The 19,816-nt window shown below is 32.8% G+C and overlaps 1 protein-coding gene across 1 annotated transcript; it reads right to left on the bottom strand.

The window, feature by feature from the left end:
• Positions 1-8,491: 8,491 nt before the first annotated feature.
• Positions 8,492-10,855, bottom strand: HELRODRAFT_160621 (hypothetical protein; the record flags this gene model as incomplete). Its single annotated transcript, XM_009017569.1, has 3 exons — positions 8,492-8,914; positions 10,418-10,590; positions 10,849-10,855. The coding sequence occupies 3 exons, from the start codon at positions 10,853-10,855 to the stop codon at positions 8,492-8,494; spliced, it is 603 nt and encodes a 200-aa protein (XP_009015817.1).
• Between the last annotated feature and the right edge of the window lie 8,961 nt (positions 10,856-19,816).

Genomic DNA, 19,816 nt, shown 5'->3' with positions numbered 1-19,816 from the left:
CGACGTTTGAACCTCATCAGCAAACTCTTCTCAGAGCATAAAGCACTGCTTGAACTGCAAAGCAGTCAGTTGTTGAGACAGAGGCTGGTGGCTGTTCAGAAATTGCAGATGATCAGAGAATGTAATAGCGCTGCTCTTTCTAGCGCTGCAGGTTCCAGTAGAAATGGAAGTTGTTTCGGAAGACAGATGTCGTTAGATACGGCAATGGACAAACAGCTGCCTATGTTGCTGGGTCTGCAATCTTGTGCTGCCAATCCCTCAATGCCATCAACATTTCAGTGCCAACAAATGCAAGGACAATTGACGATTGATTCAAATGTATCCTCTGCAAATGCTTCTCTGCCTTCAAATGCAATCAACTCATCGGCAGCTCTCAGTTTGATTGATCAGCTTATATACAAGCAGCAACTACAAAAACTTCAGCAAACTTTGCAGCAGCAACAGCAACAAGAGCAACATCAATCTCATCCTTACCTTTCGTACAACAATTCGTTAGATTCGACATCGCCATCTGCTTCCTCCAGTATCACAGACAGTCCGACACCTAGTCCTACAATGTTGGACGACTATCAGCAGCTGCAACAGCAGCTGCCTCACTTCCAGCCACATAAAAGCACTGAAGATTCATTATTCTTAAGAACTGTTTTAGAAAACATTTTGAAATCTTCCACAGCAACGATGTCCGTTTAATGAACAAAGCTAGAAAATCTTTTTTTTTCGTTTTTAAACATAAACTATTAAAAACAGATTTTGTTCTATTACATACATATTTTAACGTTCATTTTTTTTTCTTCATTGTTGGTTTTTCATTTCAAAACATTACGAAATTCAAAAACATTTGTAAATTTGTAATATTTTTCAAATTCTCAATGTTAAAATAATTGTAAACTTCTGAGGTATTGTTTATTTATATTATTTATTCATTCTAATTTATTCAAATATTTTTTTTCTAAATTTATTTATTTGTGCCTTTCAAAATACAGATTTTTTTCTCTTATCTTATGATAACTCAAAACTAACATGTAAATAACAAATAATTCTGTTCAAAAACAAAACATTTATACATATATATATATGTTTTGTAAATATAAATAAATATATATAAGATTCTTATTATTTATAAACGCAGCTCAAACTTTAAATTAACTTCATTGCAAGGCAACGGGGCAAGTTCGTTTATTTTATACGCAGCTACTATTTAGTTATCTATCACTTTTAATCAACATTGATTTCGTTTTACCTATACGTTATAATGATTAACATTTATATTTTTGTTCATGTATTTATTAACACTTATTTATTAATGGTTGTCGGGACGAACGTTACTTACGTTGATGTCAGTTAGACCGCCTTCAATTTTTTTTTTGTTTAATTTCTCCTGTTAGCAGCATCGTTGATCTTTAGATCTTTACATCAACTATATTGCATCCTAACTTAATGTAATGCAATGATGTGGAATAAAAATATTTCATGTGACGATAATATTAATTTCATTTTATTGATGGCACGCATTTTATAATTGTTTGCTCTGCGAACAAGGAATGTTTTTTTCTACATGTATCAACGTTATCATAAAATTATATTGTTTCAAGTTTGTTTCTTCAATTGAGCCAAAACCTCTTCACAAGTTAATAATATATTTCTATTAATATTTTTGAACCTTGTTTGATCAGAGACATTTAATTGACAGACAGCTCATTTTCACGTTGTCATTCATTGCAAAATCAAACTTTCTTTTCAACTGTTACAAAATTTGTATCCATTTAACTTATAAAAGTAACTTAATTTATATATTTTTCTAATAACTTAAAATGTTATGCCAATTCTTCTATACAATATTATTTGTTTGTTTGTTTATTAAACAAAAATGCTCCTACTTGTCATGTACGCACACAAGTTTAATATCAACTAATACTATTTTTTTAGTAACAATGCAACGAAACAATTTATTTTACGTGTAATTAATAATTGTTCATCGTTAAAAGTCTATAGAAGCAAAATATAAAAATAATTGTTTCATATGAAACCTGGCCAAAAACATACACGTGCGCTGTTTAGTTTCTATGGGTGTGAAGTGGAATGTGTGTATCGTTGTTTGAAGCCCACTCGTAAGCCCTTGTTCAGTGTATATCCAATCCATACAAATTGCCATTGGTGTCAAAATGAATTAGGATTAAAAACATAATTAGATCAATGCGTGCCAATACCGTACGACAGTAATTTATTTTATGAACATTATGTCTATATCAAATGTTAATTTTTTTATTCAGTTGATGTATTTTTTATGAAAATGAATATATGAAATGAGAGCAAAAATTAGTTCAGTTTAATGTTTCTTTTTGTTTTATTAATTCGCATTAACGTATCAAACAGCTAATTGAAGATTTTTCTGTTGTAACGTTGACAATATTTTATTTTTATTTTATTTTAAAATTCAAAATTCTTTTATGAAATAAACATAATACAAGTTATTAACATGAGGTTGTTTGTGGAAACTAATAGATAAATAAACAATCACACGCACACACAGATACAAACACACACAGATTAACATACACACGCGCGCAATTATTTACTCACCTACACATACGATACGATTCATCACGACATTTTTTGATGAACGCGACTTGTTTGTAAGTAAGAAAGAATTATAATGAGTCATTCTCAATTGAATCATCTCATATTAGTACACTATGATATCATCACATTATCATATAACCACATCATCACGTCAGCACATAATCACATCAGCAAATCGGCAGACATTCAATCCGGAAGTGTTACTTATAAATTAAGTTATTCAACAATGGCTGTTAAATCTTTGTCTTCGCTATTGTCATTATTATTGTCGTTGTTATTATTAATGTTATTGTTATTAGTATTGTTATTATTGTTGTTGTTATTATTATTATACAGTTATTTATAAAGATAAAAAGTTATTTTTTCAGGCAAAAAAAAACAATATTAATTCACAAATTTATAAGAAATATTTTCATAAAATCACAACAGAACTATTTATAAATCAGATTTCAAATTAGATGCAAAATAAAAAAATTAATTATTATTATATATTTATACTTAAACGTTCAATAAACCTTATACTATGATGACAGTTGAACCAATGAAGAAGTACATATTTGCAATAATAATATTAATATGTTTGACGATAAATTATCGCACGTAGAAAAAACACTTTGCTAAGTAGTCTTTGGAATTTGCTTATTTACGTAGGCATTATTCCCTTTAAGAAACGTTGTTGTTATTACTGTTGTTGATGCTGTTGGTGCTATTATTATTTGTTGTTGATGATGATGTTTTTGAAAGTTATGACTGTATTTGTTGACGTGATTAATGCGTTTTTTTAAGTTGATAATGTTCTTGATGTGATTGTTATGTTGATGTAGTTATTAATGATGTTGTTGTTCTTGATGCGATTGTTATGTTGATGTAGTTATTAATGATGTTGTTGTTTATGTTAATGCGCTTTTTTGGGTTGACTTGCTTTTTTGTTGGTAAATCGATAATGATGTCCTGTATTATATTGCTACAGAGGGTATACAGTTTTTTTTAATTTGTGTTACATGTCGCATGCCGACGTTTTTGTTTCAGGCTCATGTAACTTTTTCATTTGGGATGATGTTTGTGTCACGTCAAATAAGCTGCTAAAGTGTTTTGTGATTTTTTTTGTCAAATGTGTTATGCTACGTTGTTGTTTTTAGCAACTTTTTTTAGCAATCATAAGTTTCTGCGTTTTTCCAATTGCACTTGCACTGTTTTGAATACAAAGACGATCAGGATATAGATCTCTTGCATTGAAAATCGAATTGAAAATAGTACAGCACTTGAATCACGTTTGCAATAAAAATCATCTTCACCATCAAAGCTCAAAATTTATAGAGCCCAATTAATTACTTCATTCCGAAGGCGTGTGAATATAGACAGTCAAACCTCTCAATGAAAATAAACACGTGCACTTGTAACATACACATATGACAAGCACAGACAAACACTCATACACACATACAGACATACAAACACAGACATACAAGTATATATTGATACATTTATTTACATTATAAAAAGATTGTGTCAGCTATTAGAGACATACTCTTATTACATACATGTTTGTTATGCATGCATAATACAATGAATGAAATCGCATAAAGTAGCAGTAGCAGCAATGTAGTAGTAGTGATACGTCGATGCGATAAAATGTTTCAAAGTTCAACATTTCGAAGATAATAATTGAACAAACTTTTTTACACTCAACTTTTAAATTAGTTTATTATTTCGAGACATTATCTGCTTCTTATTGATACGCTGTGAGATAAAATGTTTGTGTGCTTGTGTTCGCGAGGCAATAAGTGTGTGTATGTGTGTTTGTGTATGGGTTTGTGTGTGAGTGTGTTGTGTGTTGTTCAAATATCGTGACTGAAATTATATAAGGAGGGTAGAATAATTGTAGAGATATGGGAAAATGAGACAATCGTCATCTTAAGAACATATGTGAGGGCTTAAAAATAGCAAGATAACATGATGACGGTGATAAAGTAATCTCTAAGTATCTCTCTTTTTCAACTTCAGAACGTGATCATTCATAAATTTTTACTACAAGCAGACAGTCATGTGATGAGAAAACAATTTAGAAAGAGAGAGAGGAAGAGAGAGGGAGAGAGAGAGGGGGGGAGGGAGAGAGAGGGAGAGACATTGTTATCATCAGATCTTACAAAGGTGCAGTGCCACTTCACTATCGCTTACAAATAAGTGATCTTTAATCATCCCATTCTTCGTCATCTTCTTCATCATTATTTTTATCACCGAATCTACATCATTTTCGTTCTTATCTAGCAATTAGCTTTTTCAATGTTATCATTACGTCGCTGTCGTTATCATTATCATCGTCGTCATCGTCATATTCACTGTCACCATAAATATGTCACCACAAACAAACGAACCTTCTTAATAACTTCATAGTAGCAGGCACAGCAGCACAAAACTACATTGGAACTAGAAGATAATTAAAAACACAACACACCATTGCAACATCATACAAGCGCAACATCACACGAAACATCCTAGCTAAAGAAAGGCAAACAATGAATTTTATTTTTGTTTTATTTTATTTTTCTTTTGCACCTCATTCCCGGTCACAAACACAAAACAACTTTTCTTTAAAACTTTTTTTCTGTTACACACACACACACAAACAAGCACACACAAACAAACAAACAACAAACAAACATCAGACAAAAAGCACAAACACACAACGCACACAACGCACACAGAAACGCGTAAACAAACACACAAGCTCTGACGAAATTTGGTACATTCTCTGAATCATAACTAGATATTGTAATTCATATATTTGATTATTTGTATAGAGGAGGTTAAATATTCAAATTGTATTGGCTAATAATAATAATAATAATAATTTTATAATAATAATTATTATTATTATTACCATTAATATTAATCAAAGGTAGACAGAAGCCAGTTATTATTATATAATCTGATGATCGAATCAATTTAGAAAGCTCCAGGTTTCATAATAATTAGAAGCACAGTGTAACAAAGCTACCTACGTTATAATATTGCAGTGCTACTATAGTTCAATTTACAATAGTTTTACGGTACTAAGAATACAACAGTACCAATGGTAGCTCAGTACATTATAGTTGTATAGCAGTACGGCAGTACTGTTACATGATTGAATGAATAATGATTGAATGAACAAATACATGAACAAATGAATAAACGAATGAACAAACGAACAAACGAACGACTGAATGAATGAATGATAGGTAGTGTTATAAACCATGGCTTATTGAAAACTTACCCAAACATTTTTGCCTGCAACAAAAAAAAACCTGCAATATTAATCCATAATATTCTGCTTTGTGCTTCACAAAAATCATATGAAAAAGCAAAGGTAAAATTTGATTCATTTAAAAAGTGTCAAAACATAAAAGTACAAAACCCCTACAACACCAAAATGTCATAAAACATGCGGACCATTGGCATGCATAGTGACAAACACAACCTAGACACACACGCGAAATGAGAAGGTGGCGAATAAAGAAGGTTGCAACAAACTCCACATTTCTCAGAGGACGTCATAACTTTTGCTGGCGTTATCGTTGTGTGTTATTGGTGTAATGTGTTATTGATGTGGTGTGTTAGTGATGTGGTGTGTTAGCGATGTGGTGTGTTAGTGGTGTGTTATTGGTGTTGTGTGGAGTGTTTTGATGTGGTTGTTTTATTTAGGCGACGCTGTTCAGCCCAATGTCACCTTAGAGCAGTTGTGATGTGATGTTGATGTGAAAATGTTTGGCTGAAGCTTTTTGCACTTTTGTATTGTTTGTTTTGTTGGTTTATAATTTTGTAGAAGTATATTGTTTAACGTCAAACGCTGTGGTTTATGTGGCGTTGTTATATTTGCTTTTATGGCTGTGGTTGCAGATGTGTTACGCATTATTGCAGACAAAAGAACATTAATCCTATTTATAGAATTTAATTGAAAATTTGATTGTTATTCAGAAAGTTTTTAAAAAATTTGAACAAAGGCATGAAAGTAGCTATAATAAAGTTTTTAGAAACACTAAAAAAATTTCGATTCCGAGCATTATACCGCTTAAATGCATTTATTAATGTATGCAAATGAATGATCGATTATTATTACCTATGTGGTTCTGAGAAAGAACTGTTTAACATTTTTAATTGCGTTCAATAGACTTGTGGCAAATCTGAGTGAGTGAATGAATAAATGAATGAATGAACCAAGAAACCAACGAGCGAACTTATGCAAATTTGTGTTCGAAAGTGTAAGAACCTGTGAGAACTTAGCATAATAACGATTCAACAAACATGCAAGCACATCACACGCGCACCCATTTTATATTATGTCTATAAAACACATTTTTAAACAAAAATTCACTTGCGGACACACACATACAGCAAACATAAATTCATCTAAATGCATTCACACCTACATAGAAAGAAAGACAAACTTAAATAATCACACACACACAAACATAAACATAATTTCATAAAAACTAAACACGCACACACGCAAGCACACACATACACCAACAAACACGACGGAACTCTTATTAACGATCATAGATATTTGTTGGGGCAAACGGATTTGTCAGTTTTTCACATACTCGAAAGACAGGCAGACGGACAAACAAGTAGACAAATCGACAGACAGACAAGCAGAAAAACAAACAAACACATATTATTATTGTTTTGTTGTTGTTACGAGTATTAATATAATTTACTATAATACATATAATGCACGTATTTGGTGTGTCATTATTTAAATATTTTATTCGCAAAATCTTACATGTGGCAACGACGACGCTGTTGATGATAATGATTAAAGTCCGGCTCGTTTGGAAGAAATGAAATTTAGACTTCTACAGCTTAAGGTGAATGCTCAGTATTGAAGATTCAAAAACGAAACCTAGCTTAAATTTTTTAAACCATAATTACACACAAAGACATTCACACACACACAGACATTAACACACACACACACACACACACACAACACACACACACACACACACTGGCTTGTTCGGCTGTATGGCCTATGTTCTTCATACAACACAATCGTTTTTACCCGCCAAACCAAAATCATTCAAAATTCTGTACACTGAAAACCAACAACACCTCTTGCACCGACCTCACCTGGGTTCAACAAACACCATAACTCACGCTGTTTTATCTGTTCTATTAGCCACGTACGGTACAGTCAGTTTGGATAAAATAACAGTGTCTGCTGATACCGACTGTACCCCCCGTCGGGTCTCCCTCCTGCATCCTTTATGAACGATAGGTAGTTTTTCATGCCCTCTAAATCTGTCTGTATGTATGTATGTATGTATGTATGTATGTATGTATGTATGTATGTATGTATGTATGTATGTATGTATGTATGTATGTATGTATGTATGTATGTATGTATGTATGTATGTATGTATGTATGTATGTATGTATGTATGTATGTATGTATGTATGTATGTATGTATGTATGTATGTATGTATGTATGTATGTATGTATGTATGTATGTATGTATGTATGTATGTATGTATGTATGTATGTATGTATGTATGTATGTATGTATGTATGTATGTATGTATGTATGTATGTATGTATGTATGTATGTATGTATGTATGTATGTATGTATGTATGTATGTATGTATGTATGTATGTATGTATGTATGTATGTATGTATGTATGTATGTATGTATGTATGTATGTATGTATGTATGTATGTATGTATGTATGTATGTATGTATGTATGTATGTATGTATGTATGTATGTATGTATGTATGTATGTATGTATGTATGTATGTATGTATGTATGTATGTATGTATGTATGTATGTATGTATGTATGTATGTATGTATGTTAAAACCAAATCATTGACGAATGACATCAAAAGCCAAGCGTCTGACTAAATTTGATTTTATTTGCTATAACGTCACTCAACCCCGTCGGCATTCAACTCCACATTTTTCAACACACAGACGCGCAAAAACCGCTGCAGGATGCACGAGATATTATTCATAGTAAAAAAATATTTCCTACTATCGCCTGACCTAATACTGATATTTTTACAAATTCGATTGAAAAACCAGGAGGTGTTACGGTCCATGGGGCCGAGGACCTCGATACAAATCGGTAAAAACTCCATCGAGGGGAGAGCTCCGTCGTACTTTTTGATCTTCTCGTCAGATGCCCTGGTTGCAGCCAAACCGCTTTCTTTGCTAGTAAGCTGCACGTAGCGCTCAGCAAAGGTGCCCGGAACGGTAACGTCCCACGCCAAGCAACTGCCGGCTCTCCAAGGGATCAAGGTACACCCGTCAGGGCGTTTACCGTCGTGCGCCGCAATGCCCGACGGTTCCTTTAAAACCGGAATTGAGGCCTTGGAGAAAAGTCGGCACACAAAATCGTTTATGGCTGAATGTCGCTGCTGGCGACCTTCGCCCAAACGACAAACAAGACCATGATGGCCGAGTTCATCCGCCTCCGCGCCGCACCTGCATGTGTATCGACTCTGAACGGCCAACCCCAGACGGAAGCCAATGGCTGTCCTGACCGTTTCGTCGTCCAATCTGGTACCCACCGACGTATTGGGCAAAGATCTCAGCCAGCCACAACTCGCCTCGCTGGATACTGCCAGCAAGCGAGCTGAGGTCGCCGAGTCAGGGCTTGAGGAAAGCAACTCTTTGAATGTGCGTTTATATGCTTCCTCCAAAATGTTGCCCTGGGAAAGGTCTGTTGGTTGGATTGGAGTCGGTGGAGTACAGTGTAGGCTACTAAATTGCCGAAGAAGGGCAGACTGTAGGTCAAGCGTGGCAGATGCGGAAGATTTATAAACAATTGGTGCAGGCTGAACCACGCTTAGTAACCCCAGTCCCCCAAATCGTACCGGCAGCTGAGCCTGAGACCAACCCTTGTCGGTAATATCGACGTTACAAATTGCTGAGAGGGCCACCCGCAAAGCACCCTCAAATTCGCCCAAAATGGCCGCATTAACAAAGTTGGATGTGCGCAAAAAATACATCAATTTCGGCAAACTGAGGGCGCCGCGGATGATTGTCAGCGCGTCGTGGACCGGGAGAAGAGAGACACGTTCAAGGGCAAATCTTAGCTCAAAAAGTTTTTTATTAAAAAACCTGTCCTGATGATCGCCGGCCATCATTGGAGTGCCTAAAAAATTTAATGATGAATGGGGCACTGTGGGGACATTAGCCAGCACGTGTGGCATTTGAAACGTGTCATTTACAAGTAGTTCACACTTGTTTGTGTTTAATTCAAGACCAATGATGGAAGCGCCGACCCTCAGCGACAGGAAGTCGTCCGCTAAGATGTTACTCTCGGCGGCCAAGCTGACATCGTCCAGGTAGCCACAAACAAACGCCGAGGATGACTTCGTCAACAGCGGGTGAAGGGTTAGAGCAAAAAGCATCAGTCTCAAAGGGTCGCCTTGCTGTACGCCCTCGCACGATTCAACCACCCAGGCATCGTAACCAAGAGAAGAGACTCAGCCATATGCGGAATGACAAAAATTATAAATTTGAGGACAGTGCTGCTTAACTTCCTTTAACATTGAGTCTCTTCTCAGGGTGTTGAAAGCGTTCTTGAAATCAATCTTCAAGAATCCCCACCGTTTTGGAAGTGCTGAAATCAGTTCACGTACGGCGTGGACGGCCGCCTCAGCACCACCTTTCACGCCGACGCCCAATTGGATAGGATAGAGTTTGGCTTTGACCTGTTCCAACACTAGCGCCAGAGCGCACTTACTGGCCAGCCTTCTCCAGAAATTCCCCACCGCGATGGGTCTGATCCCTCTATCTTTTTTGTTTAAAGCCACCAGACGGCCCCCAAAAAAGAAATGGCTAACCGCGGGAGGGCAGACCCCAGATAACAACAAATTTACAAACCGGGTGAGGTTATTTAACAATTCATCGGTGGGCGTCGGACCGGAAAGTAAATCCTTTATGTGCTGAGGCCTCAGGCCATCAAGGCCTCCCGATGAACCATTATTAAACGACTTTAAAGCCGTCAACACCTGGGCTGGTGAAACGCGACCATGTATGTGTGTATGTATGTATGTACGTATGTATGTATATGAATATGTATAACAATGATGCGCGTTTGAATCAGCGAGTACGTGATCAGACATATGTCGTTTTTGTTGTGTTGTCGCTGCTGTTAATGTGCTTTTGTTGTTTTTGATGTTAATATGTTGATGTTGTTTGTTGTTGTTGAGGTTTTTGTTGTTGAGGTTTTTGTTGTTGATGCTGTTGTTGTAATGTTGTTGTTGTTGCGTACTTTCCATTGATGTTGTGACGTTATTGATGTTATGACGTAATTGATATTGTTAGAGTTGTTTTGTTAATATTGTTGTTGTCGTTGTCGTTGCTGTTGTAGTTGTATTGTTAACGACTGTATATATAGATTTATATGTACGTACGTACGTGCACGCCTCCATGACCGCGAAACGACGATTAAGATTTGCAATTATTAAAATTTTATTTAAAACCAAATCCAAAAGAAGAAGATTAATTTTACAAATGAAACGTTGTAAATTTCATAAAATAGATGAATAGAGTTAATTTGAAAATTAAGGTCATTAATTTTTAGCGTTAGTATTAATAGCTGTAACAACCACAACAACAACAATAAAAATAATAATAATATTAATAATAAATAATAATAATTAAATACAAGGTGATTTAACAAATGTATTTTAAAAGTAGAAGTTGCCAATGTGTCATGCAGAATGTGTCATAAAACAGAAGAATGTATCGGACATATTACAGCTAACTGGTTGTCCTGCGCTTGCAACAACTGACAAGCTATATCCTGGCAGTACAAAATGGTAAGCTATATTCACTGGAACAGTTTAAAGAAATTAAATATACACTGACAACACACACTTTCGGGAAGCGTATCTAACTTCTTAGACCAATGTGTTATTTGAGATGGAGATATTGTCGCTGTTACCGATTTGATAATAAAATCTTTGAAACAATGTGGACAAATTGTAGCTACTATTAAACTTATTTGATTTAAAACCAATAAAAAACCAATAAAATTGTAAAAATGGTAAAAAATCCAATTTTTATTAAAATTCTGAATTAAACGGCAGCCATAATCACAAGAATTTTGCTCAACTGCTAAACCAAATTTAAACTTTAAAACGTCGATAAAAACACCAATTATTGCTTAAAAACAGTAAGTTACGTAAAAGCGACTTTCTTGTTTACGAGGCAATAACAGTAATAATAATAATAATTATTATTATTATTATAATTCTTCCACAACGCCACAACTGTCTAAATCTTCTAAAAAAATTATTTATTTCCTATTATTTATTACTGTTATAAAGAATATTATTATTATTATTATTTTGATGCTAACTAGTTTTTTTTATTGTTAATGTTACAATTATTATAATTGAGAGATGATAATTACTTCACAGCAGACCTGACAGCTGTCAGTTAGCTATTTAAACAAATTTCTGAATTTGTAGTACTAATCGTCGTCAATGTGGTAAGGTAAGAAAAAGGAAGAAGATGGTAAAGGGAATGAGGGAATGTGTGACCGGTGATGAACGTGGGTTGTATGCTGTTTGTGCTTTTTTTGGTTAATACGACAGTTTTTTAACACCATTTGAAGTTGATTAAATTATTAAATCCTTCTCATAACATAGACAGATACGTATAGAGAAAGAAAGAAAAAGCAAGCGAGAGAGAGATAGAGAAAGAGTAAGAAAAAAGAAAGAAAGCGAGTGAAAGCAAGACCGAGAAAAAGAGGAAATTAGAGGAAGTAAGAAAGAAAGCGAAAGATAAATAGAAAATAACATGAAAAAAAGATGAAATGAAAAAGTGAAAAAAATAAGAGAAAGACAAAGAAGATATGTATAGGATGATATAGGTATAGCTAAATAAAAAAGAGAGAACAAGAAAGAGAGAGGGTGAGAGAGAGAGAGAGAAAGAAAAACGATGGTTGGATGAAGTAAAATAATTTTAAAAAATAAACACATTCTCCTTGTCATAAAATAAGATTTCAATCCATTCATTCATCCACCCATCCATCTATCCATCCATTCATCCATCCGTCCGTCTATCCATCCATCCATCCATCCATCCTGCTGTTGTTTACAACGTTACGCTGTCAACAAATTCATAAATTCATAAACCTAATTTCATTCATTCAACTTTTCCACTGATTTATTAACTTTTTTTTTTAAATTATTTTCACGTTGAAATGGAAAATAACTTTTAAAAATAACAATCCTATGTACGTTGGCTACGCAACTGTGCATGACGCGAACTTCACTCTAATCATTGTCATCATGTTCTATCTTATCACCGCCATAGTCATCATCATCCTTATCATCATCATCATCATCATCCTTAATATCAACCTCATTATCATCATTCTCAACAACATCAACCTAATTATCACCGCATCACAATTACCATCACCATGATTTAATTATTCAACATAACGCACATATTTATGTATAAGTGTGTGTGTGCATGTGCGTGCGAGTGTGTGTGTGTATATATGTGCGGGTTTATAATGATGGGTAATTATGGTTTTTCTAATGATTATATTTCGTTATAATTGCTTCGTCTGTCTTCTGTTGGTCGAGCATTTGGATGAGTTTTAGGATGGGATGAGGAACGCCAAAATGAACGGTTGAAATTTCTGATAAGAATAACTGCAAAAAAAAACAATGAATAAATAACAACATCAATAATGAAAACAATAAACAAAATAGCAATAACAACAATAATATTAACGCTAACCAAATAATAACAACAACAACAACGATAATGATAATAATAACAATAATAATAGTAACAAACAAACATAACGAGAGAAAGACAATGACTGGTATGCAAAATGTATCAGATCAACTAGAGCAGCAATAAGAAGAAATTTTATTCCTTGAACAAAGACATGCGTAGGAGTTACTTCTTACAATATTTCATTTAGTTACACAAACACACATACACACACACACACCATACATACGCGCACACACATGAACACGTATCCAAACATACAAACACATATACACATACATTCTTTCCTTTACAATCATATAATTCATATATTTAACTATATTTAAATCTAATGAATATTTGATACATATATTCGATATATATATATATATATATATATATATATATATAACATAATATAAAAATTGATATTTAACATTACAGTCATTCATTTGTTCTGCTGTTTTTGTTGTTTTCAGGATGTTGTGGTCTGTTGATTGTTATCAACGTTTTGTTGTTGTTGATGTTGTTGTTGTTGTTGTTGTTGATGTTGTTGTTGATGTTGTTGTTGATGTTGTTATTGTTCTGTAGTTGATATTGTTGTTACTGTTGTTGTTAATCATGGCTTCACTGATTTAAAGATGAATTTTCAATTGATTCTTTAAAATCTATACACGTAGGCGTATATGAGTAATATCAAAATGTGTGAGTGTGTATATATACATACACACACACACACACACACACACACACACACACACATAAATATATATATATATATATATATATTATGCGTGTATGTTTGTATGTTTTATGTAATTCTATTATGATTTATACATTAGGACGATAACATAAAATCATGATGAAAGGACTGTTTAGAAACAAATGATAGCTATCAAACCAAGATGATGATGATGATGGTGGTGGTGGTGGTGATGGCTTATAGTAAGAAAGATGGTTCCCGCTGCAATGATGACGATGATGACATTTTTGCTTTAATTTTGATTTTGTGACACTGATGATTAACGAAAACGAATGAATGAATGAATAAACGAATAAACGAACGAGCGAGCGAAAGAACGAACGAACACACAAATGAATGAATAAATAAATAAATGAATGAATAAATGAAGGATGCTAGTTTTCAACAAACAGCCGACATTGACTTCATTAATTATGTCATTTTACAAGGTCGTTATGAAGTATATATTTAGATACAAAAATAATTATTACACACACATACACACACACACAAGCGCGCACACATATATACAAAGACACACATACACATAAATACACATACATGCAACTATATATATGTACATATATTATATATATATATGTATATATATATAGAGAGAGAGAGAGAGAGAAAAAAAGAGAGAGATGATTGAGAACTGTCATGATTACATGATGACAAGTCTTGTTCAATTAACGTCCACGTTCATGTGATGCTAACCAGAGATGATGGAGGATACAATGAGTAGGTTGGAGAGAAGGCAAATGTATTATTGATGGTGCAACTACTTAGATGATTGAGAATTAATAGCGTTAATAATAGTAGTTGGGAAATGATTTTAAATATAGCAAAAATAATGAAAAATGAGTTTTTTGACCGTCCCAAAGACAAACAACGACGAATCATACTCACAGCAACTACACACAACAACAGCCCTAACTAACCAGCAACAACAACAAATTTTGCCCGATCACACCACAACTCCAAAAACGTTCACTACAAATCAAACGCTGCTACTGCAATCACTGCTGCTACCACAATGACTACTGCTACCACAAATACTATTGCTAATGAGTAATAATAACAGTAATAATAAGTATACAACAACGTAAAAAAACAATCGCTAATTGGTTGTGATAAATAAACATTATTTTCTTAAACTGTGTGTATATTGTAACTAGTGAGTTTATTTACAAAAGCTCTTTTGTTATTTTAATATATGATGACAATTATGTTATATATGTATGTGTATATATGTTACTTTGTATATAAATGAATATGTATACATGTATTTATGCTTATGATAGTTTATGTGTGTAAGTGTGTGTTTGTGTGTGTGTGTTGTGTGTGTGTGTGTATGTGTGTGTGTGTGTGTGTAATTTTATTATTGAAGCCAACGAAAAATTTAAACAACGGTTGAAGTCAGGCTGAAGATTATTTCAGAAAGATTGACTCGACGATAATGAAATCAATTTCAGAATCATATTTTTAATCTGGCGTTTGTTGCGTCTGCCGTTTCATTCTGTTTGCAGTGTTGTAATAATTTAGTTGTTGATCATCATCGTCGTCGTCGTCATCATCATCATCATTCGTCAACATCATTGTTATAACATCATCATCATCGTCGTCGTCGTTCTCATCTTTAACTTCATCGCAAAGGTGATTATTTTATCCTCATAACATCTCCACCATACAAAACCATTCTTGTACGTGATTGAGATACAAATTATTTACTGATGAGTTGAAACGGTTCAAACAGGCATACATAATATATAACATTTGTGTTTATATACACGTTATATCTGTGTTTGTGTGTGTGAGAGAGAAAAAGAAAATGTGGGTGTGTATGTTTGTTTGTTTGTGTGTGAGTGGTGTGTGTGTGAGTGATGTTCACACAGACAAGCATACATAAACGCAGCACAGCGCAATAGTCACCACACTTACATATAAATTATCGACCACCCGACCCAACAGCATGCATGCACTGACAGAATGAATTTCAATTAAATATTAAACATAATTAAATGATAATTAAATAATAATTAAGACGTCCAACTCTACACGACTCGTTGAAAGTTAATTATATTAAAAATAGGTTTGTAGGTTAACGAGAGTAAGTGTGTTATGCATGTTAATGGTGCTGAAGTGGTAGTAACCTATTTGTTTGTACATTTTTTTTGCCTAAACTTTGAAAGTAAATTTTCTCCAGAATGACAATTACCAGGCTCGCTTGTTTCTTACTTCAAATGTTTATAAGAAAAAATAGAATAAAAAACTTTTTTGGTTTAAATGTCATTCATCTCATTGCGTGTATAATGTTTATGTGACAGTGTTGTATATTGAATGACTGAATGACGTTCATTGTGATGTTTCAAAATGATGAATATTATTTTTTAATTTTTCTTTAAAAATTTAAACTAATTTATTTCACTGAAGTTTATTTATGGTGAAATTGACAAGACCTTGAAATATAAATTTTGAAATAATCGAATAAAATAGACCTAGGTAGGTGTTTTTCTCTACAGACATTTGTTGTGATATATGTGTGTTTACATAATTTGTTAGGTGTTTAAAACTTAACCTAAACATAAAAATATTATAATAGCCAATTTTGAAAAAAGTTTAGTGAATTGTAACTACACGTTGTCAAGAGATGAATTTGTTACAATTGTCGAGTCGATTGCGATGTTATTTCCTCTGATGAATGCAGCCTAGTAAACAAACTTATACTAAATTAATGATCCTAAATAAATTAATGATCCTAATTGCCTTTAATTATGGATTGCGTCTGAGCAATTTTATAAAGCATAGACAGATTATTTCACATTTTTTTTTAAGTAAAAACAGGTCATTAACAACGACATCACAACGAAACAACCAACATAAAAATATCGAAAAAATTTCTAAAACACCACATCACCAACGAACCACACAGGTATCGAACATTGCACCGCCAAGAACAAAAACATAAAACATTATATAGGAGACATAAAATAACACAACTAGTCAAAAGAACCAGAAGCAGACCAATAAATAAACCAACAATCGAACCAAACCAACAAACAAAACATACTACACCAACATACCAATTACAACAATGAACTATAGAGATAACAACACAACAAAAATTATAAACCAACTACCCCACAATTGAAATTAAAAGCAAGTTATAAAACAACATCCCAAAACAACAACAACGACGACGACCGACGGCAACTACCACTACAAAAACGAGACAACACAACGACATTAACAACAACTTACAAAAATTCACAAAGTCACACAAAAAATCAGTGTAGGTGTCAGCAACATAAAACAGACAGACAGACAAACAGACAGAAAGGCAGGCGGTAAAAATGAAACATTTGTTGATAACGTAAAAAACTTTTCATTATATATACAACAAGAATTACATTAAAAGTAACAATAATAACAGTAATAATAATAATTATTTATATGTATATATATACATATATAATACAGTATAATAGTAATTATTATTAACAGTTTGCAAAAAATCATGTTAGCCTGTAATTGTCTGGGAAGACTAAACGATAACAAAGTTTATTTATATTATATTATTCCCAAATTAATTCTTTTTCAATTAGTTATAATATGTGTTCTTTTATAAATATTTTTGCTACGTTATTTTTTAATTATCTTCATATATTGTATTATTTGTGTTAATTTATTTCATAATACCTAATTGTTATCTGTCTATGTGTGTTTGTTCATTCCCATCGTGGGCTAATTAATTTTTTATTAATTCTTTCATTTGTTTACTCATTCATTCATTCATTCATTCGTTCGTTCGTTCGTTCGTTCGTTCATTCATTCATTCATTCATTCATTCATTCATTCCCTCACTCACTCACTCACTCATTAATTTATTCATTCATTATTATTTTTTTTGATATAAGTAGTTTGATGATAATAAATTCATGTTACTTATTCTCTTATTATTCTCATCATCTTCTTCTTTTTTCTTTCATTACTATTTTTCGGGAGTCTGACACCAGTGGCAAATCCGGAATTTTACAATAGGATGGATGCTTTCCAAATTCCAAAGGATGACCTTTTCCGGTTAATTTCAGATTTGCAGGGAGGATAGTAATTGAAATGTTAAGTTTTGTGGACGGGTAGTTTTCAACATTTTGGGTTGACAAATTTTATTTTAGCGGAGAATCTTTTACAATATTTTCTCTTTCTGGGGTCAGGTGGTGGGAGCATTTCCGCATACCCCCCACCATAGATCAGCCACCACTGGTCTATCTACCGTTTTTCATATTATTTCATCCAGAGTAATATTTGTGATTTATTATTAGTATTAATATTTTTGTTTTGATATAATAACTGTAACAGTGAATATGTAACAATATTATTATTTGTGTTGTTTTTTATACAAGTGTCTAACAACAAGCACTGCGTTGTTGCTGTTGGTTGAGAGGTCAATAACCGATAAATAAATTTGTAAATTTTGTTGTATATATATATATATATATATATATATATATATATATATATATATATATATATGTATATATAAACAAACTTAAATAATGGAAACTAAATATACGAATAAATAATTATATAAAAATAAATGTAAAAAATAAATAAATGAAGATTAAGATGAGATGAATAAGTTCTAATAACTAAATCTGCAAATAACAAATGAATCATGAATAAACATATAGGAATTGGATGTAAGCCACTTGACAATTGAACCAACCGACCAACAAACAAACGATAGAGAGAACGAGTAAATGGATGAATGAACGAATAAATAAATGAACGGATGAACGAATAGAAAAGAAGATACGCATACATAAACGAATGAAGAATGGATGAATGAAAGATTGAATGAAAAGAAGAAGGTAAATGAATAAAGATCGAAGGAAGGAACACACCCTACAAAGCAGGATGTATTTAATTACAGATTGCTCAAACCAGCTAATAAGCGAATAAATAAATAAATAAATAAACAATTTACAATTTATCATCTCCCCTCATTATTTTCAGTTTTGTTTTCTTTAATTTTTTTGTCGTTTCTCAGGCGATTAGATGTACCTTCACTTTATTATTATTATTATTATTATTATTATTATCATTATTACAACATTACACGCAACAGCAATAACACGCAATTGATTCGGTTGGTTTTACGTTTCAAATGTTTAAAATAGTTTCTTGATTGCATCACAGTTTGTCTGCTAGTTTGACTCTGCTTATTTCATTTAATTTCACATTCTATATTTCTTCGTGTTGACGACTTTTATTAACTTTCTACTTTGTTTATGTTATTAATGATTTGGTGATTGTTGTTGTCTCTATGCTGATATTATTGTCTTATTTAGATATCTCAGGCCATATAAACATCCGCGTGAACATTATGATCGAACAAATGAACGCACGAACATATAAAATTAGCAATGTGCACATGATTGAATGAATAAATGAACAAACGAATGAATGAACGAATGAATGAATAAACGAATGAATGAATAAACGAATGAATGAATAAACAAATGAATGAATAAACGAATGAATGAACGAATGAATGAATGAATAAACAAATGAATGAACGAATGAATGAACGAATGAATGAACGAATGAATGAACGAATGAATAAACGAATGAGTGAACGAATGAATGAACGAATGAATGAACGAATGAATGAACTGATGAATAGCGGCCTACGTAAATTTTAAAATCGTAACAATCAATTTATTCAACGAAATTATTTTTAAATGCATTGATTCAC

The sequence above is a fragment of the Helobdella robusta genome (genome assembly GCF_000326865.2).
Source record: "Helobdella robusta unplaced genomic scaffold HELROscaffold_2, whole genome shotgun sequence".
Lineage (NCBI taxonomy): Eukaryota > Metazoa > Annelida > Clitellata > Rhynchobdellida > Glossiphoniidae > Helobdella > Helobdella robusta.
This window is presented reverse-complemented; position numbering and strand designations above follow the sequence as displayed.